Source organism: Zootoca vivipara, chromosome 4 (genome assembly GCF_965207765.1).
Source record: "Zootoca vivipara chromosome 4, rZooViv2.hap1.1, whole genome shotgun sequence".
Lineage (NCBI taxonomy): Eukaryota > Metazoa > Chordata > Lepidosauria > Squamata > Lacertidae > Zootoca > Zootoca vivipara.
This window is the reverse complement of record NC_142587.1, coordinates 30,420,617-30,445,181: the sequence shown is the minus strand read 5'-3', so window position 1 is coordinate 30,445,181 and position 24,565 is coordinate 30,420,617. Positions and strand designations below refer to the sequence as shown.

General features: G+C 43.4%; 2 protein-coding genes across 10 annotated transcripts in view; both read right to left on the bottom strand.

Moving 5' to 3' along the window:
* Positions 1-17,804, bottom strand: part of INPP4A (inositol polyphosphate-4-phosphatase type I A) — a 106,211-nt gene extending 88,407 nt beyond the window's left edge. For 5 of the 9 annotated variants that reach the window (XM_035114600.3, XM_035114605.3, XM_035114604.3 and 2 more), the window contains exon 1: positions 17,408-17,804. The gene's annotated coding sequence lies outside the window, so the exon portion shown is untranslated. Of the gene's footprint in view, positions 1-16,836; positions 17,027-17,407 lie in introns of those variants that run through there. The other 4 variants (XM_035114601.3, XM_088668639.1, XM_088668642.1 and 1 more) reach the window with 2 other exon arrangements.
* A 2,169-nt stretch (positions 17,805-19,973) lies between these two features.
* COA5 (cytochrome c oxidase assembly factor 5) lies at positions 19,974-24,380 on the bottom strand. The gene is made up of 3 exons (XM_035114612.3): positions 24,143-24,380; positions 23,320-23,403; positions 19,974-20,274 (listed from the first exon to the last, which is right to left on the bottom strand). The coding sequence occupies exons 1-3, from the start codon at positions 24,242-24,244 to the stop codon at positions 20,233-20,235; spliced, it is 228 nt and encodes a 75-aa protein (XP_034970503.1). The 5' UTR covers positions 24,245-24,380; the 3' UTR covers positions 19,974-20,232.
* Between the last annotated feature and the right edge of the window lie 185 nt (positions 24,381-24,565).

Genomic DNA, 24,565 nt, shown 5'->3' with positions numbered 1-24,565 from the left:
TTGCTCTCTCTCTCACACACACACACGGCGAAAGTGTTATGACAAACAAGCTTCCCCCCATCTCATAAATTGACTCTTTAAAAAGATATATTTCTTAATTCAAAGGCTGCACGGCACACCCTCTCTCTAATGCTCAGAAGTAGACAGATTAAGGGAGTTTGCCCAAAAGCAAAACTAGGCCATCATGAAAATCCCCATGGTTGGCTTTGTTTTGTTTTTTAAGTGTCAAGCAAGACAACACCTTGAACAATTAATGTGTGGACAGCATTAGGACGCCGCTTGTGCAGAATCTTCTCCATATCCAGCAGCACAATCTCCCTCGCTAAAGACTTAAGTATGAATGAAAGGGGTAGTTTTGCCAAGAAGTATTCTACTGGCGACTGAAACCAAAGCAGCAGAAGAGCTGTGTTGTTTTCAAACTGGGAAGTATGGTACATTATCCCTTCTTGGCAATGCAACATTTTCCATCAGTTACATGTAGCAAGGGATACACAGTTATTTCCTACTAAATAAAGATAGGATACCCCACCAGAAGTACCGTATTTTTCTATGTATAACACTCGCCCTCGTGTATAAGACAATATTTGTGGAAACTCAGATTTAAGAAAGTCCCCCCATGCACTATCCATGCATAAGACAACCCCCGTTTTTTAACATTAGAGTAAAAAAAAACAACCCTAGTCTTATACATGGAAAAGTACGACAATTTATTTGCACTATCTGACAAGTTATGGGTAACTGAAAGATAAAAGCCTACGTTTGTAACCCTCCGAACACTTGCTTCCAAACAAACATATGTACAGAAGGAGTTGCCAGCTGTTTTTGACCAGTGGGCACATTCTGAAGTCTCAGGACTTAGCTATACACCTGCAAATAAAATGTTTTAAGTGTGTTGTACAGTGCATCATAAAATGTGACACTAGATGGCGATGGGGAACTATGGTAAATTCAATATATTTTTATATGTGTCTAGATTCCACCCAAGAGAGTGAAGGGATGCAAGTCACAACATGTGTGCCACTGGGGCATGGCATAACACAACACAACATGGCTGCTACAAGGAGTTGGCAAAGCACAAAATTAGAGTTGCTGCTTCTCCAACCATGCGCTGGAAAACTCAGCTATGTCCTGCTGGTCCTAACTGTGGAGATACAGGTGGTTGGGGAGTGACCAGCACTCCACTTAGCAGTGCATGCAACTGCTCCAAAAGCTGAGTAAAACAGAAGGCAGAAGAGCCTTCACGTTTTAAAAAAGGTGGAATCTATAGGAGATTCAGGATCTGATGCTAAACATCAAGGGTCAGGCTACTTCATCAATGCCCCTGGCTGGTTGGAAACTTAATTTTTACTTCAGGTCAGTTTTAATGCAATATTAGCAGCAATTTTAACTTTACTTTGCATTATGGCAGAAAAGACATTGGCAAATGTAATTTATATTAAAAAGAGATGGCAATACTAGCTAGCGACAGAACGAGTCAATGACGTATTCTTTGACTTGTTTATCTTTTTTCCTTGACGCCCACATGGTCACTAACCTATTCCGCCTCAGTTATTTTGAGAAAAGTAACCACTGGAAAGTTTTTATAGTTTATTCTCGGCTTCTCTTAACCTGCCCTACCAAGTGGAAGCAAGGCAGAAAGCCAACTCCAGGCAGCCACCTGAACACCAACCAATGCTTGGTTCTGAACCGTTGCCCAATATAGTTTTTAGATGTCAACAGGCAAACAATGTTAGTGATGTTCCTTGTCATATCTCAGCCAGAGGATTCCTCATCGGAAAATGGCCTGGAGGTAGAGGCCTGAGGTCTGACTAGATTGGGGGGCAAGGACAAGCAAAAAATAATTATTTTTTAAAAAGTCTGTTTGCTTTCTGCATCCTCCAGTGTCAGACATCACCTCTTGTTTCCCAAAGGAGTGAATGGCAGTCATTCATTTATACAGGAGAAACTGAAGTTTCACTCTCATAGTCTCACTAGATTGGGAGCAAAGTCTGTTCCAGAAATTGGAATGGTTGCAAGGAAGAGACATTGACCCTCCTCCCTGCAATCCAAGTTGACCTTTGAAACATAGGCAACCCTCTTAATAGACATTTTTGTTCAGCTTTCATATAATCTGGCTCTGGTCATGTCCAGACCATAAATTTAAAGCACTCTTATACCAATTTTAAACAGCCATGGAGAACCCTGGGAACTGTAGGTTGTGAAGGGTGCCGGGAACTGTAGCTCTCTGTAAGGTCAGCACCCTTAACATATTACAGTTCCCAGAATCTTTGAGGGAAGCACCACTGTTTAAAGTGGTATAAGTGTGTTTTAAACATATGACGTAAAGGTAAAGGGACCCCTGACCATTAGGTTCAGTCGCGGACAACTCTGGGGTTGTGGTGCTCATCTCGCTTTATTGGCCGAGGTTGCCGGCATACAGCTTCCGGGTCATGTGGCCAGCATGACTAAACTGCTTCTGGCAAACCAGAGCAGCGCACAGAAACGCCGTTTACCTTCCCGCCGGAGCGGTACCTATTTATCTACTTGCAGTATGACGTGCTTTTGAACTACTACCGTGTTTCCCCCTTTTTAAGGCGTAGTCATAAAATAAGCCATAGCAGCATTTCTAAGCATTTGAGAAATATAAACCGTACCCCGAAAATAAGCCATAGTGATAGGCGCTGTGCGGAAGAGAGCACTGAGCTCCCCGAGTCAGCAGCAGCAACGCCGGCCGCAGCAGTGTTTGCTGAGTCCTTTCTTGCTTTTGGGACTTGGTTACTGTGCTGGCTTGGGATGGTGTGTGTGCAATTGCTGTTGCTGCTTCGTGTTTTTCAGCAGGATTCTCTGGGTGCTAAGCACTTTCCCCCGTTTGTTTGCGAAGCAGCACTCGGCTGCAGCCCCTGCCTCTCCCGGCGGCTGCATGAATGCGAGGCTGGTCGATCCCCAGGAGGCTGTAGTTGATCGCTATCTCCTTTTCCATTTCTTTTGTCTTTGAGCACCCGGCCCCGCCCCCTCTCCCCTTCGTGGAATGAAGAACAGAGTTTTAGCAGCATTTCCTCATTATAAAAAAAAGGTCAGGAACTTTTACTTTAACCTCAAAAATTGGATATTTCCTCTCTCTAAAAACAACTCTGACCTGAACACCAATAAAACGGGGGTAGATCACCTCCAGTTTATAAATCCGCAAGTAGATCGCAGTCTCCTGGAAGTTGGGCTATATACTTTGGCTGATTGCAAGCCTTTGCATCTTTAAAAAACAAAAACCATGCGCTTCTCAGTCTTAATTTTCCTTTAATTCATCCCCCTATACCCTCCTCCAACCATTGCCTCCTTCCATTCCTTACCCCCCTCCCTCTCTCCCCACTTCCCTCACTCCTGTGCGATCTCATTTAGTCATATACTTGCTTTTTCTGTTGTGTTGTCTATTTTATATTAAATATTATTACCCTTTATGATGTTATTTTTCCCCTTGCGATAATTATTTATTTTTTTATCTTTAACTAACTTTCCTTTCCATATTTTTCCATATATAACTCAACACTTTCCCATTCCTTCTTAACTCTTTGGATAGAGTGCCCCCCGCATTATTGTTGTTAATTTTACAATTCCTGGATTTTTTATGGAACCGAACAGCTCGGGTGCTTCAGAATGTGCCTTCTGTTGCTACAGGGCTTCACTATTTGACCCCCCCCCCCCAGGTTGGGATTTTTAAAGTAGTTCTGTGGGTCCCAGGGCGCAGAATCACCCCCGATCCTTTCCTTTGTCTAAACAGACCTCTTCCCCCCTGACTTTGGAAGGCTGTGCTTCAAGGGTGATACCAGGGGTTTTTTAAGACCTGCGCATCTTAAGGATTGTTACAGTCCATAACTTCCATTGCTTTCTACAGGGTTGGGGGTTTAAAGCACTGCCACCCCCCACCCCACCCTGCAGGCGCTCGGAACTGGCAGCGCCAACAACGCGTCCAGCAGCGTGCAGAAGAGAGCACTGAGCGTCCTGAGCCAGTGGGTCCCACTTGTACCAGCACTTTTTTTTAAAAAAAAGACACCCCCTGAAAATAAGCCACTGTGTGTTTTTTTGAGGGAAAAAAGTTATAAGACGGTGTCTTAAAAAAGGGGAAACACGGTAGGTTGGCAGGAGCTGGGACCAAGCAACGGGAGCTCACCCCATCACGGGGATTCGAACCGCCGACCTTCTGATCGGCAAACCCTAGGCTCTGTGGTTTAACCCACAGCACCACCCGCATGTGACCAATTTATCTCAAGATTGGAACAGATGTTAAAAACTGAAGGGAAGCTTTGCTGGGGGAACTGGTGGCAATACAAAATCGTCAGACTTTCAAACATTAACTCCCTGATCCAGCAAGAGATTTCTGCTTGCATGAACACACACATCTGCTTGTAGTTAATACATACATCCAGATGTTTACCAGCATCCAGTGGGACCACTGTGTACATCTTTGAATGATGATGCCTATATCCATCAAGGACCACAATCTGTTGTTAAGGGGCTAACAAAGGTAGCTTGCAGCCAAAAACTATATCCTTGTGTGGAACCTGGGAGAAAAACATATTCGTAATTTCACAACCAGTGTTTTTATACTGCTGTATAGCTTCAAACAACCATACCCAGCCAACTCTTGTCCACTTGCAGATGCTTTTTAAAAAAGCACTTGCCCTTGAACATCTGTAAATAGAATTATCTACCTGAAAATATATTCATAAAATGCACAATACAGAATAATTGCTATAAGTAGAGGCAAGAAATTCAATATTCCAGAAAATTAACTGTGTAGAAATTAAAATGACGATTTGCTACCTGAAATCAATTCTGTAACAAACCAAATGACGGATCTCGCAAACCGAAAAGGATAAAATAAGGAACTGTAATATGCTAAAGTCAGCAAATGCATATTTATTATTATGCCAGAGAAATACAATCTTGCAGTGAGAGAGAGAACAAGTTACACATTCTGCTCTCTGTGTTAACAGCAACTATCCATTAACAGTGTAATATTATACACAGAAATAGAGGAGACTGAAAAAAGAGGGGGGGGAGATGTGCTAAAATGAAAAGAACCAATCTGATAATTATTCATAATACCAACCTCAATGGTTTTCTATTTTTATTCATTGTAGACTAAAGCAACATATACTGAAAACATATGGAACCAATGCAAATGCCATCACTCTAGAATTCACATTTCCTGAATATTTGCAACACAAAAACGATAGGCAATTTTACCTTGCCTTGCCAAGCTTAGCCAGGGTCCAAAACATAAACAGGATGACATCACATTTGCAGAACATTGGACAAACAGGTGTTTTCCTTGTGGCTTGGTTGCAAAACACACACGCACACACCTGAAGGTGGGGCCTCTGGCCTGTCCATGGTGTCTTACATGCCTCAGTCACACCCACACTGTGTTACCGCAATTCACTCTACATAGGACTCACTTTGAAGAGTCTCTAGGAATGTGAGTTGGTCCATAACGCAGCAAGGAGACTGGTAGCAGTAGGTGCTCCTTTGTGGGAGCATAGCACACCCATTCTACAAAAGCAGCAGTGGCTGCTGATTCATTTCCAAAATCCTGGTGATCAACTTTTAATGTCTTAAATGGCTTGGGTCTATTATACCTAAGGGATTCTCTGTGTGTGTGTGTGTGTGTTCCTATAGTAACCCACCTGTTCCTACCTATTCCCCAAGATCTGCTGCAGAACTTATTTTCCATGCTGCAATAGTACAGCTACCTGGGGCACAGATGGCAATCCTAAAACTGTGGCGCTCCTTGCACTTAAGGAAGCCCATTAGGATCCCTCTCCCTTGGCCTTCCAACACCTACACATGATGATGATGATTCTGACTTGACGGGTTTAATAAGCAGGTGAAGCCCTTCTTTTATGCTCTGCATCCACCTTGGCATCTGTTTTCTTGTTAATTTGGTTTTATTGTCCTAAAATTGCAAACTGTCCTGAACCATGACATACGGTGTATTTCCCCCACCTCCACTGCATACATGAATCAATCTCCTGCAGTAAACCTGTCATATAGGCCCCACTTTAGCTTCAGCTGAGTTCCTATAGCAAGAGAATTATCAGAAACATTCTAATGGCAGAGGGTCACTTACAGGATTCTGGCAACCAATGCAGCTGTTTTGGGGGAAGCAGAAGGTTGGGGCTGGGGGCTTCGTCTAGCAAATAGAGACATATGCAATTGGCAACAGAGGGGGAAGTCAAGACGCAGAGCTCCGGTGGAGGCAGCTGCTGACCTAGGTCAATTTCATTATATAATAAAGCTGTAACAGCACAGATTTTTTCCATCACTTATTAACACTGCAGCCCACATTTTAAAAATTATCGTTATTCTGTATCTTGGAAACCTGTAGTAGTTATGACATGCAAAGCGGGGGCTTTAAAGCAGATCGTTAAAAAAATGAAAACAACCTGCCGTCAGAAAGCTTCAATCCAAAAAAGGCCTGCAATCCCAAATGCTTCCTAAATTTCTTGATCTGAAATCTGCCAGCCAATCTACAAAGCATTTTGCAGTTCTCGGCTGCCCTAATGTCAGTAAAGATTCTGAAAATGAGCTTTTTGTTCTATTTATAACCCGCATCCAGACGAAAACAAGTTCCAACTTACCACATCAGAAGTAGGTGCATGGAGACTAATGAGAACAGCTTACATTTTCCACAAGCTACAAATAGCTTTGGCTGGTTAAAAAAAAGAAAAGAATAATCTACAAGACAGTCTAAGAGGGAAACTAAGCAAATGGGTGGGTGGGTTGGTGGGTGGGGGCTGTGAAGTATATGCACACACTGCGAAATCTACCTTCCAGTCATATGTTCAGGTAAGTATGAATAATCTTCCACTCCAAGAACCCCTTGTCACAGCAACAACAATAAGCTAAAGTTGAGTTATATGCTGATTTTTGGTTCAAAGGTCCCCATATTAATACAAAACACAACCTGACAGACCCAGTGACAGCAGGCTAGTGTAAAGGTAAAAAGTAAAGAGTAAAGGACCCCTGGACGGTTAAGTCCAGTCAAAGTTGACTATGGGGTGCAGCGCTCACCTCGCTTTCAGGCTGAGGGAGCCGGCGTTTGTCCACAGACAGCTTTCCGGGTCATGTGACCAGCAGGACTAAACTGCTTCTGGTGCAACAGGATACTGGGACGAGTGCCAGAGTGCACAGGAACGCCGTTTACCTTCCTGCCCCAGCAGTACCTATTTATCTACTTGCACTGGTGTGCTTTCAAACTGCTAGGTCGGCAGAAGCTGGGACAGAGCAACGGGAGCTCACCACTGTCAAGCGGATTCAAACCGCAGACCTTCTGATCGGCAAGCAGAAGAGGCTCAGTGGTTTAGACTTCAGCACCACAGTGCAGGCATGCAAGACAGGACAAGGGAAACTCACAGCTCTGTCCTCAAGCACATCAGCCCCTTTCCCTGCTCCTGCCCCAAGCACCTGTCACCTGAGGCAGCTGCCACACATTGCCAAATGGTAGAGCCGGTCCTATGTAAGCAGTGAAAGAAAAGCACCTCATCCAGGAGATACAAAGTGAACCAGTGTGCAGGTGTGACATTACAGCAACTGCTTTGATGGCAGTTGCTGTGCTTCTTCTATGGATCCTTTTAGTCTATTTAGATGAGTAGGGATCGCACAGGAGATTGACAGTGTCCATGTGAACTGAGAATCATCAGGTACACTGTCACTCACATACAAAAAGCCTCTGGCAGTAAGCACTCTTTAAAAAGCAAAGAGTGGAATTTTTCCCCAGGAAAAGCCATCACTTTTGATTGCATGGAAGTGAACGGTTCCAAGAAGTGAATGATTAAGACAAGTTTTGTTTTTAGTCCCATTTCACTAGATGAGTCAGTAATTGGTCACATTCTTCAAGTATTTATATTACTTCATTTTCCTAGAAGGGGAAGGTGTGGGGGGGGGGAGGGAGAAGAGTCACAAAGATGTATAAATTTGACAGCTAAGTGGGTGCATTTATCAAGTGTGGGGCTCATACCATTGAACGGCCAACTAAGAAATCTGTTTTGAAGTTAACATTAAAGATATAAGTGAGGGGCATCCTATCATAACCTCCACCCCCAGATCCTTGCTTTGGTTTATTTAACAGCTACGCCTATTTCTCTCCCTACTTCCACTTCTGCACAGGCTTAAGAACACAAGAAAAGCCCCGCTGCAAAAGAACAACAGCTCATCTTGTCCAGCATCCCATTTATTGAACTGGTATTCTGTCCTGCAAAGGATGGTAAAGAACAATTCCAGCTGCGGTAAGCAAGCTTGCAGAAAGACCTCAAGCTGCACACCTATCCAAGTTGAACACTGTAAGAACTTAGCAATATCTAGAATTTGGTGCCTAAGTACGCTTGCTTTCATCTTTCTTCTCCATCCCCTTTTCCTTTCATGCTATATCTTTTTAAGATCACAAGCCTGAGGCGGGGACCGTGTTGTTGCATTAGTTTGTAAGTGGCTCTGAAAGCCTTTGTGGTTGAAGAACAGGGAGTAAATGCTCTGGATAAAATAAATAAAGGCAACAAGCAATCCATGCAACATTTTGCTCCCCCACCCCACCCCACCCTGTGGCTAAGATCTATTCTTTTCCATGAATGTGTCTAATCCCCCATTTAAAATCACAGAGGCCAGTGCCTATCACCACAACTTCTGGCAGCCAATTCTATAGATTGATTCTATGTTGTGGATAAATACTTTCCTTTTGCCTCTCCTGTCAATCAAATTCAGTGGGATCACCCTAGTCTGATGAGTGGGTAGATTCTCCTTATTCCCACCACTCAGTTGATATGACCTTATTTCATGTTCTCCCTTAATGATTTATTTTTTTATTTTTTTGCTCGGGTGGGGGGAGTTCAAAATGCTGTGACCTTTCCATGTAGGGAGGCTGTACTAACTCCTTAAAGATAAAGGTAAAGGGACCCCTGACCATTAGGTCCAGTCGTGACCGACTCTGGGGTTGCGCGCTCATCTCGCATTATTGGCCGAGGGAGCCGGCGTATAGTTTCCAGGTCATGTGGCCAGCATGACAAAGCCCCTTCTGGCGAACCAGAGCAGCACACGGAAACGCCGTTTACCTTCCCGCTGTAGCGGTTCCTATTTATCTACTTGCATTTTGATGTGCTTTCGAACTGCTAGGTTGGCAGGAGCTGGGACCGAGCAACGGGAGCTCACCCCACCACAGGGATTCGAACCGCTGACCTTCTGATCAGCAAGCCCTAGGCTCAGTGGTTTAACCCACAGCGCCACCAGGGTCCACTGTACTAACTCCTTGCTCTCTTTTAATTAATTCATTGTTGTTTTTACATGTCATTGGATAGCAAAATCAAAACACACAAAAGCTAAAGCTACCTATAAAAGCATTATGTAATATAAAGAACATTTACAATAAGCAGAATATCACATTCAAATGCATTTGAAGATTTTCCAAATGCCATCAGTTTGACTAACAAGAGTCTCCCACAATTACCCCAGTCATACCTGTTTTGTAGTTATCTCCTTGTGTTTCCAGTGATGAGCATATAAGGCAGTCTAGCAACCACTAAGCACATTTAATATTACCTTGTGTTTCTTGTTGGGGGCTAAGGCTAAGTTACAACTAAGTTAACAAACAAGAGGATCCATGGACACATTAAAATTAGTATAGGACAACAATGCTTGGACAAATATTTTCCAAAATACCTGAATTCTGTAACACGCCCACTACATGGGAAAGAAATATGCTCCCATTTATCATTTTTAGTTGAGTTTGTTTTTTGTTTCACTTACGGCAATTTTTTATTTTATTTTTTGAGGTGTAGAAACCAAAACCGTACATATGTTGCCACACCACAAATTTACAAAAAGGCATTGTGATCCTGGTCATTTTCTTTTCTAATACTTATTAATTTAAAATATTAATGACTCATCCTTCATTCTAAACCGATACAAGGGCACAGTACAGAAAAATAAAATAAACCAGCCACATCATGTAACAAGCAATAAACCAAAGAATGCACCATCCAAAATAAATAAAAGGCAACTGAAAACAACAGAGTGAGGTGCTACCACAAAGAAGGCTCTACCTCATGTCATCAAAGAATGAGCTTTACCTACCTGTGTAGCATGAAGAAAACTTCCTATAAAGATTTCAAGACGTGGGCAGACTTCTATGGAGATGCGCTCCTTCAGGTATTTGCATACCAAACATCCCAAGCACAGAATTTACCTTTTCCATACACCTCCTCACATGGCATCAAAGTTTTCAGTGAGCTGTCCACCACAACCCCAAGATCCAATATCTGATAATTCGCTATCAGTTTTAACTCCAAAAGCTTATATGGGATGGTAGGGGATCTTGTCATTTTATATTTACTTAACAGCTCCCAGACACAAGCTGCAATGATGTTAAATGCCTCCCAATTACACCATTTTGGACGTATTACTTCGGAGCTCCTTGCAGTCCATTTGGTTAATTTTAAGCATTGTGAAATCTTACTGTTCAACCCTTATTTAACTGCTCAACCCTTTTTTTAAAAAAATTGTTCTTTTCTCGTAACAAATATCCAATATCATTACAAAACATTCATTTTCCAATTTCCCCCCTCCCTGTTGACTTCCCTCAGCTTCCATTTCTGGTTTATTACATCAAATGATACATTCTGCTGTTTGTATATGATACTATGTTATCCTATTGTTATACTCCTTGTTCTCTATAAATAAAATTGTAAATGTTTATTTAAATCCTGCCAACGAGTCCATGTTGTTTCTGCAAATATATTGTAAAGGGTTCCCATTCTTTTTCAAAATCACTATTGTCCTTTTCGCGCAGTTTGTCCGTTAACTTTGCTAACTCTACATAGTTCATCAACTTTTCTTGCCATTGTTCTTTTGATGGTACTTCTCTGGTCTTCCAGTTTTCTGCTATTAAAATTCTTGCCGCTGTTGTAGCATACATAAATAATGTCCATTTTTCTTTCGGCAACTCTTGTATTCTATATTATTTATGTATTACAAAAATAGCACTGTTAAGGCAGGTCCTTACAGGTCCCACTTCTCTCTCTTGGGAGAACTGACAATTTACTTTTTCTGTTGTTTCATTTTTTAATCCATTAGATTACATAAATTCTTATTCCATGGCTGCTAAATTTATTCACCAGAGAAGGCCTTTTTCAAAAGCTTTTTGGAAGTGTTGACACACATCACTTGAAAGCTTTGTGAAACAGGATTTCCCTTTGCAGAAGCCGTGTTGATTCCAAGGCATTCAATGAAACTGATCGTCAGCAATTAATGGAAGTACTTCTCCAGTCGATTTTTTTTTGTATTCACTACCATAAGATGTAATGATAGGGACTAGCTTAAAGGTAAAGGGACCCCTGACCATTAGGTCCAGTCGTGACCGACTCTGGGGTTGTGCGCTCATCTCGCATTATTGGCCGAGGGAGCCGGCGTATAGCTTCCAGGTCATGTGGCCAGCATGACAAAGCTGCTTCTGGCGAACCAGAGCAGCACATGGAAAGGAGCTGGGACCGAGCAACAGGAGCTCACCCCGTCACAGGGATTCGAACAGTCGACCTTCTGATCAGCAAGCCCTAGGCTCAGTGGTTTAACCCACAGCGCCACCTGGGTCCCTAGGGACTAGCTTAGATTACTTCAAAAAGAATTTAACAAATTCATGGAGCACAGGTTTATCAGCAGCCATTGATCCTGATTAGAACCTTGCAGCCAAAGAATTAGCCACTGATTTTACATCAGTATGTATTGTAGAAGATAATTCTTTCAACCGCCGTATCTCCAGGCTTTCTACCCCTTCCTTTTCCTATCTCCTGGAAACTGTTCTGCATCCTCATGCTACCACATAAAGTTCCTCTTGTCCCGAGGATCCATTTGAAGCTTTAATTCCAGTCAGACAACTTTCCCTTTCCTCATGAAGATGGACTGCAAACATTCCGACAGCTTTGCTTACTGAGCAACTGGAAAGTTCAGGAACATACCATACCATCCCACGAGCTCAGCTAATTGCTATCAGGGGCTTCACAAGCACAAGAACAATACAATATAGATAGCCAAGTGCAGCCTTCCCCAGCAGGGTGCCCGTCAAATGTTCGGGCTACAACAGCTCAGGAGATTTAACAGAAGCTAGATATGGTCTGATGACTCTCTTTTGTTTTTAAGCCTTGAATTGCAGCATCATGGTTGTGGTTGTACTTGTGTTATTAATATAAACCAACGGCAGGATACAGCAGCCCTAGAGATACGTTGAATTCCAACTCTTATCAGACACAGTCTGTAGTCGAGCAGCCTCTGGAGGGTATCAGGTCAGGGAAGGTTGGCCAAGAGGACTTTTGCCTTTAAGTACCAGATTCTGATGCTCAAATACCAAGCAAAAAAAAAAACACACATCACAACTATGCTTTGAGCTTCCCAAAGGCAAAGGCAACAGTGGCCTGTTAAAAATCAGAATGCAGAACTAGCAAGGCAACTGCTTCTTTTGTTAAAAAATCAAAACAAACCCAGGCATGACAGAGAATTTAAAAATGTAACTATGACAATTATGTAGGTTTAGACCTTATTTTATTTTTTACAAGAATTATCTAGATGCTCTTCTCCTGGCACTTTCCCTATTTTGCTTCGCTATTCTGTGTCAGAGTTTTACTTTCTGGTGTTAAACTTGGAAACAGAATGAACCCAGGAAAATCAGGAAAGGCAAGAGAAAGTCTGCATCCACAAAACAGTAGCTACCTGAAATATCATGGCTGTATCTTCCTTCTTTCTCATCTGTTCTAGTAGAGGGACAACATATATCCCAAAGTGATTGAGTAAAGTACCAAAGGATGACTTTCTTTCAAAGCACGCTTCATGTCACACTTTCCATTTAAAAATGGTCGTATTTTAGTTTCAGTTTATCCAAAAACAGACAAGACTACAGTATTTGAAATCGCAGCAGTTATCACAAGCACTTGAACTCGCACTTTGAAAACAAAAGGCATATAAGGGATGGGTTCATTTCTGCACAGAATATCACTAGTGCTGAAGCTGATGGCTTGGTTGAACAGGAAAAAAACTCTCAGTGACAGTAAATTTGCAACACAAAGTGTCAGCACGACAGTATAATAAGTCATTGGAAGGTTGCTACTTATGTGCCTCAAATAAATAATAGCTTGCCTTCTATTCCTCTGCATCAGAATATGGATAACACTGGACTGATAGTAACCATCCCTATGCCAGACAAGGAAACAGAAGTACCAGGGGGCCTGCTGACATGCAAATGGTGATGAACACTGTACTCAGTAAGCTACAAGGCCTACCTTTTTCCATCATCATGCTAAACAGAAGTCAACATTTCGCTCTTGCCATAACAACTATATCACCACCCTCAGGTGAGCGCGACAAGCAAAGAACCCTTACACCCAACTTTACAGTTGCTGGGGCAGGTTCATCCCAAACACTTGTGCACCAATGACCCCCATCCCTTGCCAAGCTCCAAAGTTATGATCAGGGCTTGGAGTCGCTTGGTCACTTGGAGGCAGGTTGCCCAGGCCACTCTTACCTTGGAACGGCCAAACTTGCAAGTGGGGCCGGCCCACCCATGGGGCAAGGTGAGGTGACTGCCTTGGGCAGCAGGATCCACAGGGGAAGCAGATCTAGACCTGCCACCTCCTCAGCAGGCCCCCCAGTGCCGCCTCTACAGTGGCTTATAGGCGAATAGCAGGCGCTGCTGGTTTCCTCCTCCCACCCCAGGGAGGAAATGGTGGGGGCCGCCCTCTGGGGCCTCCTGAGCTCTGCACCTGCCTGCTGTGATTCAGAACAGGTCCCGTTCCGCCACTCCACCCATGGCAGCCTTCGGTTCCCACTTCAACCATCAGCTAAGATTGATTCAACCACCAGCAGCCCTTTCCTGGTGTAGGTCTATGCTCCCTCCATTTGTTCCCTAGGTAGAGCTTCATTCTCTCCTTCTTCCTTGGTGGGGGCTGCAGAGTGCCTTTGGTGTGCAAAGGTAGGGCACCCAGCATGCCTTGCCAAGTCCAAGTCATTTAACTCTCTGCTGGAAAGGCAGGTGGAGGTGGTGGTGGGGATGAACATGGAAATCACTTTTTTTTTTGCTCAGCTTTCAATGCCAGTCAAAAATTGCAGGCCGCTGTTTATAAAGTGTCTACAAATGGCCGCACGGATTACTGGAAAACCAGTGAGGCTTAGCTAATGGATGTGATACCAGTGAGGGGGAGAAAAAATATTGGCACTGTCTCCAAACTGCAGAAAAACATGATGGCAGTCATATCCTACATATGTGCCGTCTTGCTTTCAGCCATCCACCCACAGAGGACATCACCAAAGTAATTAAAATTTAATGGCCTTGCAGTCAGAAGCATTTAGAAAACACATCCGTCCCATTTCTCAACCAGAATTATCACACACACACACAAATATAATCAGGAAGCCATTTAACAGATTCCCCTCCTTGCCTGCAAGAGATTATATACTCTTCTCTGTCCCTCTCTGTTACCAACCAGTTGCAAGCTATGGGCGCTAGTGATTCATTGAAACTTCACTGCTAAACTAGGATCTCTGCCATCATTTTACAGTCAACACTGATTAAAGAGATTAGGCAATACTGCAAACAGAAGTCAGCCTCTCTGGCACTACTCGGGAGAACTGTGATGGCAAATTCACATATATGGGCTTTCACATAGAGCAATCTACAACAGCTTGTTCTCGGACATTAGAAAACGAGGCACTATTGATGGGTATCTGTTTATTATGGAAATATTGAATCATAGCATGATGAAGCATTACCAAGCTCATATCTCTGCAAGCGGCTTGCAAAATACATTCCAGGGCAACCTAAGGTTTAAGAAACCCGGCTGCAGGTTTGGGGACAGCCCTGGGCAAAGCATCTTTTCTCTGTCAATGGGCCCTGAATGTGATGGTAGCGTTCCAAGCACCACTTGCCAGCTAAGTCTTTTTTATCCTTGCAATTTTGCCCAATGCCTAGAACAGCAAGCTTGGTGGCACTATAAGAAATTAAAAGCATAGCTAGATTCAGCCACCTGGTGCTGCTCATGAGTGCTGGGCCGAAGGGAAGGTCTTGACCACTGCCCAAGGATGTCAGGTACAAATGCCAGGTTCCTCAAAAGCTCACCAGGGGTTCCATAATTGAAAATGTATGACAGGCAAGCTTCTGTGAAAGACAGCTTGCTCATCGCTGCTGATCTTCCATTGCAATACGTTGTCTCAGCAGAGCGTTTATTTTGCTCTACGGCACAGACTCATTTCACATATGAGCAGCAGTAGGGGCCTGTGTGAAAACTGAGAGTTACCCTAGAAAACTTTCCAGAATCCTCTGAAAAATGCAGTAGTTGTTGTATTGCAGACATGCCAGAGTTTACATGAAAAAGTTTTTTTAAAAAAAAACCTGAAAACTAGAATACCTGAAAACTATTATTTTCAATTATTCCCTATGATAAATGCTCTAAACCAGGGCTGTTGAACAGGTCGATCACAATTTACTGGTCAACCATGGGTGCCCCTGGTCGATCAACAACTTTGGTTCTCCCTCCCCCCAAAAAAGCTCAACAACTTTGGTCAATCCAATGGGTAGCTCACTACCAGTTTTTTATAGTGGGAGTAGATCACAGTCTCTTGGGAGTTGGACATGCGTGCTCTAAACATTCAAACATAAGATGTACACACTAGGGTGGGGTTGGGGGAAGTTTCTTTGCATCCCACATTTGAAATTTTCTAATTCTCAAATGGATGGAGGAAACTGAAAGCATTGCGTCAGTTTTGTGGAACACTTAAGGGGGCCCTTTAGCAGCAAAACAAGAGAGACCAGATACTTTTATGCATTCCCAAGAAGAAAGAGTTCTATTGCTCTCTGTTTTTATAATGCAGATCCTCAAACAGCCATGAATCCCAAGCTTTCTGGTGCACATATGGGGGAAGTACACATGAATTGCATGAGATAATGCATTCTAAGATATTGCACTGAGTAGCTCCACAATAGGTATGGGGAACCTGTGGTCCCCCAGATGTTGTTAGACTACAATTCCCATCAACCCTGACCCATGAGGCTCATGGGAGTTGGATGAGGGTGTCAGGTTTGGGCTTGGGTGACAAAGACTGCCATCAGAAAACACAATCTGTTTTGACAGGATTTATTTCAAAGTAAATATACTTGGAATTAGGTTGAGAGAATCAAATTCTCAGCTAGCCATGATGGTCACAGCCTACAGCTATTGTGAAAATAATAAGAGTACTTTACATACATCATGAACAGAATTATGAACAATAAAGTCTCAATCGAGACAGTTAATTCAACTACTGCCAGGATTTCTTCATTTTTTTAAAAAAAGCCTAGATTTACGATTGATCAGTTAGAATTGATCAGTTAGAAAGTTATCTACATGCATTTTCCCACCAGACATAAATGTTCTCTTTAAGAACAATGTTGCTACTGCAGTTTCAAGCATGCATAATTTACAGCATTTGAGGAAAGGAAAAAAGCACCTTCAAGGAGCTTTTTTATATAAGATATATTCTGCTGTCATAAGATGCTCATGTGCCTTTGTGAAGTATTCAAGGCCTTTTCAAAATGAATGTTCCCCATAAACATCATGCTATCTGAATCTACAGGACTGAGGAACAAGTACTGGATATATAATCTAGGGTTTTGTTTTTTGTTTTGTTTTTAAATACAGCAGATGCTCACACTTTATTCAAACGATGTCTAGGTTTACAAGATACCTCAGAGGAAAAGAAAAGCCTGCTGTCTGGTCAAGGCGGCCTGTGCGCTTGTTTTTACTCAAAACAAATCCCATATGCCCCAGCAAGACACCTACAGATGTGCCATATCCTTACCAACTCGAGGGTTGTTTCTTTTTCCTGCCAACTCAAGCCCCTGCATGACACAAATCCAGTCCCCAGACAACGCCACAAATTGAACAAAAAACAGAAACCTCCGAGTGGGACCCGCACGGCAGTAGTCCTCAAAGATGTCTCCAAGACGGCCTCCGCCTTCAAAGCGCAGCACGTCCAGCTTCCCCCCGCCCTCAAAAAACGTCAAAACAAAGCATTTTTTTAACAAGAAAAAATGGCAAGCATCCTTACCCAAAGAGGTAGGGCACGTATCTTTTGGAGGTCTCTCTCTCTCTCTCTCCCACACACACACACACACACACACACACACGCTCTTTCTCATCTAGGTTGCTCCTTGCAAAACAGGAGAGGCAACCCGATAAGATGCGCTACTACTCGGCCACCTTTCCTGCCTCCTCACGGCCCCGGCCACCACCCGTCTTGTTTTGGCTGCGTTTTGTCTGTCGCAGGGATTCGACACACACACACACACACACACACACACACACACACACACACACACAAGCGGGGCTGGGGGAGAGAAGCGCCCCTTTGCCAAAGGAAACCCGCTTACCTCGCTCCAGGTGAGCCGCTGCTCTTCTTCACCAAGGCTCGCGCCACATGCTGGACGGGATTCCAAGCCCCCGCCCCGTCCGGGGAGACGCTGCAGCCCCTCCTTCCTGCTGCGGCTGCTGCTCCCCACACCCCAGGGCAGCCTCTGCCGCTGCAGCAAGCCCGCCACCCAAACGCGCGTACACCCAGCCGGCTATGACGCCACAAACCAGCCAGGCTCCTCCGGCGGCTCTTCAGCAGCTGCGCCGCCCCCTACAGGAGAGAGGCGGCCGGCGCAGTCCGCAGGCCGAATCCGGCGCCTCGCGCGCTCCGTGCAACCTCTAGAGTAGCTCTCTCTCTCTCTCTCTCTATGCTCACTTATTTGCACGCTTGACTTTTGAGGAACCACCCAGAGAGCCGGGTTGCAAGAGACCACGCCTTTGATTCTTCACCGAGCACGATGACGACACGAGTCATCTCGGTAACTGGAGTCATACATGGAGTCCTCGTTTTTTAAATGCTGCATCCAGACAGGTCCAGTAGGCCCAATATATTTTTACACATGTATTTTTACATATGTATGTGTACTGAACTCAGGTCATGAAGCAGGAAGCTGCAATGCCGTTTGTTAAAATGCATTACCATCCGTGGTCAAATGCGCCGATTACTCAATTGTCCCTAGTAGTGGCTACAGTACAGCCAACCTTGTTCTCCCTCTGAACAGCATAATAGGGAGAGGAGGAAAAGAAAATTGGATCAGTGCATCTGGGAGGGAATAGAACGCGTAAAGTGACTCACATCTGTCACGGTTCTAACAAGGCAGATAAGTGGAGATGGCAGGTAATAGTTTAGGCTTAAGAGACGAATTACAATTGGACAAATTGCCAGGTCTGGATGGCATCCATGCAAGAGTTCTCAGACGCACCTCCCCTCACAGATAACGAGTTACTTTATTCAAGTCAGCACTATGCACTTCAGAGATATGGGCAGAGGCAGAATGAAAACTTTAGGGTGTGCATGTGTGAAATGGGGTGTGTTAATAAACAAATGTACTTCCCCCAAAAGCACATTAACTGAGCATGCACCTTTACCTTTCTCTAATGGAAATAAGAGACCGTTGTATTAAATGAAATACACACACCCGTACCTACCCTTAAAAAAACCAGGCTTGCTTTCCAACATGTGGTAAGTGGGGAACTCGTATTCATTTCCACATCTTAAGGTTTCATATGGCAGATGTAAGTCAGTGAAAGTTGTTCCTGATCCCATTTAGAATTCCTCTGCTCAGCATTTTTATTTATTTTTTACAAAAGAGTATTTGTGTTAGAAAGCTTGCTGAACACAATGTTCATGCACCTTATGATGAACCTTTTATCATTTTAATGTATTCGTATGTCACCTTGGACATACATTTTTAAAATAAAGCTCACATCACCACAAATGTGTTAGCCATCAAGGTACCAAGAATGATGTTGGAGTTCTTTGCTGAACACAGTAACTGTGTTCAAGACAGATAGTAAAAGAATTGTGATCTTCAATTCCAATACATAATGGAAGCATGCTTGACTGAAAAGGGAAAATTTAAAAAGCAACATCAAAATGTCCTAGTTCTGAAGCTATTGCCAATGGAATAATACCAGATGATATTTGGAATGTGCAGGCTTGCAGTTACTTCTATGCTCTGTGAGGCAGAAATCAAATTAGACTACATACAGTCATAACAGTCCACATCCAAATCTTGGCAGTTTCTTTGGTGATATTATTTCTAGGAGTCTGCATGCAAATACACATCCCCATCTGCAAAGATACAGCTAGTTCCACAGGACTTGGCTTGGTTGAGCATAATTATTATTTATTAAATTTATACACCAACCTTCATCCAAAGATCACAGTATAAAAACACAAAACATAATAACAAAAATTAAAACCCCAATAACCACCCCCAAACACATTTAAAAGCCCATAGTCTGTTTAAACAGTCAAAGGCCTTGGTGAAGAGGAGTATTTTCGCCACCCTGGGGAAATCATTCAACAAATGGGGAGGCACTGCAGAAAAGGCCTGTTCTCATGTTGCTACCCTTCAGACCTCTCATGGAAGCGAGACATGAAGGGCCTCAGATGAGGATTGCACGGTCTGGTAGGTTTATATAGGGAGAGGCAGTCCTTGAGATACTGAGGTCCTGAGTTGTTTAAGGCTTTATAGATCAAAACCAGCACTTTGCTTTGGGCCCAGAAACTAATTATTTGTGCCAGGATTTGTATTATATGCTCAAACCATCTTGTCCCACTGAGCAACCTGGCTGCTGAATTCTGCACCAATTGAAGTTTCCAAACTGTTTTCAGAGGCAGCCCCTTGTAATAATGCATTGCAGCATGGTTATCACACTGGTTCCACAACTAGATATCCCTTCCTAGATCAGAATACCTATCCCTTATGTGAACAAGCTGGCTGACAACTTCTGTATCACTGCAGAATACTAATAAGAAATACTAGTACAAGAATACTTTATAACTTGGGAAACAAAACGTATTGAACCCCAAGAGGAAGTAATTCCAAAATGAAGCATTTCAGGGGAAGGACTCTAAAGTGCTTATGAAGATGCAATATATTTTATTTAAAATGTGATCACCACAAATGTCCAGACTTTATTTTCACTGTAGTAGTTCTAGCATTTAGCAGCTTCAGGCATTCAGTACTCAGAAGTTCCATAGAAGTAAAACAGAGTTTAGAGAAATGCAGAAGGTAATTTCTTTACTCCAGTCTTTAATCTCAAGGTGTCAGTGCATCCAAGATTGCCCTTGCTTCCTGCTTCGTAATGGAGAGGCTTCAGTATCCCTTTCTTCCTCTCAGTATCCCTTTCTTCCTCTGAATCTTGCTCTGTTATCCAGCTTTTAGGAAGAAACAAGTTTTATATTACAACCATTAACACTCTAATACTACAACTACCAGTTTTATTGATGCCTTACAAAAAGGTGCTAGAGACAGAACCATTAAAAAGTTATGACCCTTAGTTTATTTTAAATTGTTATATGCCACCATTCCCAGATTTAAGATAGGAATGCAATTAAAAACCCGCCAAATACAATGAACACAATGAAAACAATAAGCTCAGCAGTAAAATAAATAATAATAAAATAATAATAATAATAATAATAATAATAATAGGGATTTCCATTGGACAACCATCATGTCAACCTCCAAAGCCACCCCAATTAAGTACATATTGTATCCCTTTTTAAGGCCATAAGGAAGGAGGAACTAGTCTCACCAGCCGCAGGAAGTCACTGCAATTGAGGTAACTACACTAGCTGTTGATAATTAATTTCACCACATATAATGAAGATGAAGGAAGCAGGTGCTGATAAAAAGATCTTAACTGGAAACGGGGATTAGAGAGAGGAGGTATATATAATGTGTGTTGTTTCTTAGAAAAACAGCAGCGCGTACTGGATATGTTCATACCAGTCCCCACATATCCATCAGATAACAGGCTGTGGCAATATGCATCAGCTGCAGTTTTCAAACAATCTTCAAGTGAAGTTCCATACTGTATTAAAACATTCACAGCAGTCAATCCTCAAACATATGAAAGCACAAGTTAGCATGGTGAGGCTTCCCTGCTGTAAAATGAGTCAGCTGCACAACAGATGCACTTGATAAAAGGCACACCTTGTCACTGATGCTACCTGTTTTTCCAGAACTCTAAGGCTCTGAAGATGCTTCAGTGCAATGTGCATTCAAAGAAGATATAAATACTAATTCTCCCAAAAGCACTGGGTTTGCCCACCAGCATCACCCCCATCTTGTCTGGATTTCACTTACATTTGTTTAGCCTCACCTACTATCCCATAATATCCAGACACTGCTGAATTTAGGGCCAAGACTACCACTCATGGACGCTGAAAGAAATAAACAGCTGAGTGTCTTCAACATACTAACAACACCCAGCTTCAAAACTCTGGGTAATTTCTTTATAGCACAGAAACTTGACAGGCAGTGCAGATCAATTCCTATGGTGTTGAACTAGTCTCCAATTAAGACATTCCAAATGCAGGCCAGTGAAATGATTTATATCATTGGAATATGAGCCCAGGCAGCCAGGCAAGAAGTTCAAGCTACGACAAGAATGTTTTGGCTTATACTGTAGTATAAAAAGTTACTAAGCAGTCAGTGTAGAGCTGCCACCTCCTAGGCGGATGACTGAGAGTAAATTGGATGCTGAGCTGACATCCATGTCAACCCTGTTTCCAAGGACGTGGAGATGCCAGCACCTATGCAAACAAATATTGCACACCCAACCCATTCAAAAGAGTGCCTGGATGCTTGCCCAGTCCCTGGACTCTGGCTGGCTGCTACGCTAAGAGCTGTCCCTGCTTTGCTCTTCAAAAAGAAGATACAGGGGGCATGTTGGTTGTTGGATCAATGTCTTAACTTGAGCGTTACGATGTGTCTATACCTCTTAAGTACCTGCTGCATCTTCAACCTGTGCCTTACCTATGTACCAATTTGATTCATGTGTTAAAATCTTTGGCAGAAACTGAACTAGGAGTTCATATTCTTCTTCTGGCAGTGAGGGCCAGGACATCATGCTTCTTTTATTTATTTTAAAATATGGTTAACTTTTCCTCAATAAATTTCTGTATATTTTAACCTAATATTTACCTAAACTGTCACACTATATATCCCATGGCTTTTATTTTAGCTGTTACCTTTCATGATCAGTGGAACAGTAATGCTACTGTAAATAAAACAAAAGCAACACTTGCAAGAATAACAAATTTGTAACACCACTGATATTGTTACAACACCACTCCGATCTCCACAAGTGGTGCAATATTCCAGGGGCTGCAGGTGCGCTTACCTGGGTCTGCGTTCCCTTTTGGGACAATGAGGCACAACAAAGACTCTGCTTTTTTTAATATATGGTTTTATTTGCACATATATACAACTTGGGACGCGGGTGGCACTGTGGTCTAAACCACTGAGCCTAGGGCTTGCTGATCGGAAGGTCGGCGGTTCGAATCCCCGCAACGGGGTGAGCTTCCATTGCTCTGTCCCAGCTCCTGCCAACCTAGCAGTTCGAAAGCACATCAAAGTGCAAGTATATAAATAGGCAGGAAGGTAAATGGCGTTTCCGTGCGCTGCTCTGGTTTCGCCAGAAGCGGCTTAGTCATGCTGGCCACATGACCTGGAAAAGCTGTCTGTGGACAAACGTCTGCTCCCTCGGCCAGTAAAGCAAGATGAGCGCAGCAACCCCAGAGTCGTTCGCGACTGGACTTAACTGTCAGGGGTCCTTTACCTTTACCTTTTACAAATTGCACCTAAATGAAGGGACTGCAGAGCACTCACATCCTACGAGGGCCTGGCTTCCGCCTTAAGGGCAGCACTGGATTCAAAGGTGAGCAAAAGCCACCCTCTGTGTCTCTTACAGCCTGTCATATCCCCAGCTCACATAGAGGCTGTTGGCAGTGAGATGGAGGGGCAAAACTCCAAGGACCTCTCCACAGCCTAGTCATTCGACATTGAAACCCTAAAGCTGGCTTTTGCCTCTGCCCACTAGCACCCAGCAGAGAAGGGGTCCCAATCCCCTTGCCTGGCTGTCTTGCCCTCTGATGGTTTTCTTGATGGGCCATCACAGCCTTTGCCTCCTGCTGATGGCCCATCCAGTTAGCTCTGCAGAGCTGGCTTGGCTTGTTAGCATAACTAAATCCACGGGGTTTCTGTTTTTGGCAAAGTTTAATCAAACTCTTAATTTCTAACTTTTACTACATCCAGAAATTATGGGGAGGATCTGACACCCAGGAATTTAGGGGAATTTGGCCCCCAACAAACCCGTAACAATTAAAAATATTTCAATTGTGTCTTATATGTAACATACTACAGTACATATTTTTAAACGTGACCACAATCTGCAGTACAATTCACCTACTCACCAATGATCTTTTGCATTCAAAAAATGAAACTAGTAATCCTTTGCAATGGCCTTCCTTCAAGCATACTTTGGGACTTTTCCCTTCCTGTCATGAAAGATATTAAAGTGAGCAGCCAGCATATTTATTCAGCAGGCACACAAGCTGTATCAAACATAAAATATTCCCAAGGCAGGTTGCAACCTGATTAAAAGGTCTTCTTCACAGCACATTGAAAGCCAGCAAGAAATGGGGTATTTCCCCTGGCAACAAGAGTTTTACAACCAATTTTCCCAATCTCATCTGAATTAACGGCAGGCCAGTCTCTGAAGCCATTTGCTACCTGCAGACTCTCCAAGTGCCCCTATTTTCCAGGGATTTACAGATGCCTTCCTGGTTTTTGATTCGATCCCAGAACACCCCACTGTTCCTTAGGAATCCCCTATTTCCATCAGAGAAATGTTGGAGAGTATGGAGCTATGCGGTGCTTTTCTCTCTCTCTCTTTTTGAAAAAGGGATGCCGTAACTCACAATGAACACCTCCCTTGTTCTCTTATAATGTCAACGGTGTCCACCTGAGAGGTGCCAGAACTCAATTCTGGTGATTTCCGGCTGGGGGGAAAAAAGCCCTGCAGCTATGCAACCCAAGAGCCAAGGAGATAAGTAATTACACAACCATTTAAAGGCTTTAGAAGACATTTTAAGTCGTGATGTTTTTATATAGCTGCCCAGAGTGGCAGGGGCAACCCAGTTAGATAAGTGGGCTATAAATAATATTTATTTATTTATATTTCTTGTGGCCCAAGGTGTCCCTATTTCCATCGGAGAAATGTTGGAGGGTATGTACCTGGATCACACAGTCGCTCTCCAACAGGCAATCCCTCAGGTCCTCGCGCACCCCTGCGCACGCGCGGAAATCCTTCTCTTTCTCCTCGTAGTACTTGGGCATCGTGGCGGCCGGTTTCCGCCTGGCGCCGCTTTTCGGTGTTGCCTCTCGACCGGCGGCGCCTTCAGCAGCCCCAGCCTCTGCCCACCGCAGCCCTAGCAGCGGTGGCGGCCGCCATCTTGGCCGACCCTTCTCCCCTGCGCAGGGAGTTACTGAAAGGTCGCAGGGAACTATACGTCACTTCCTGTTTCCCCTCCGAGGAGGCTTTTTTTTTTTACATATACAAGTACATTTAATAGAGCTGCCCTTTTTTTAAAAAAAAAGTGTAGAGGTGATTTACCAGTGGCATGCTCACTCAAAAAAAGCAGCAGCAGCAAAAGGACG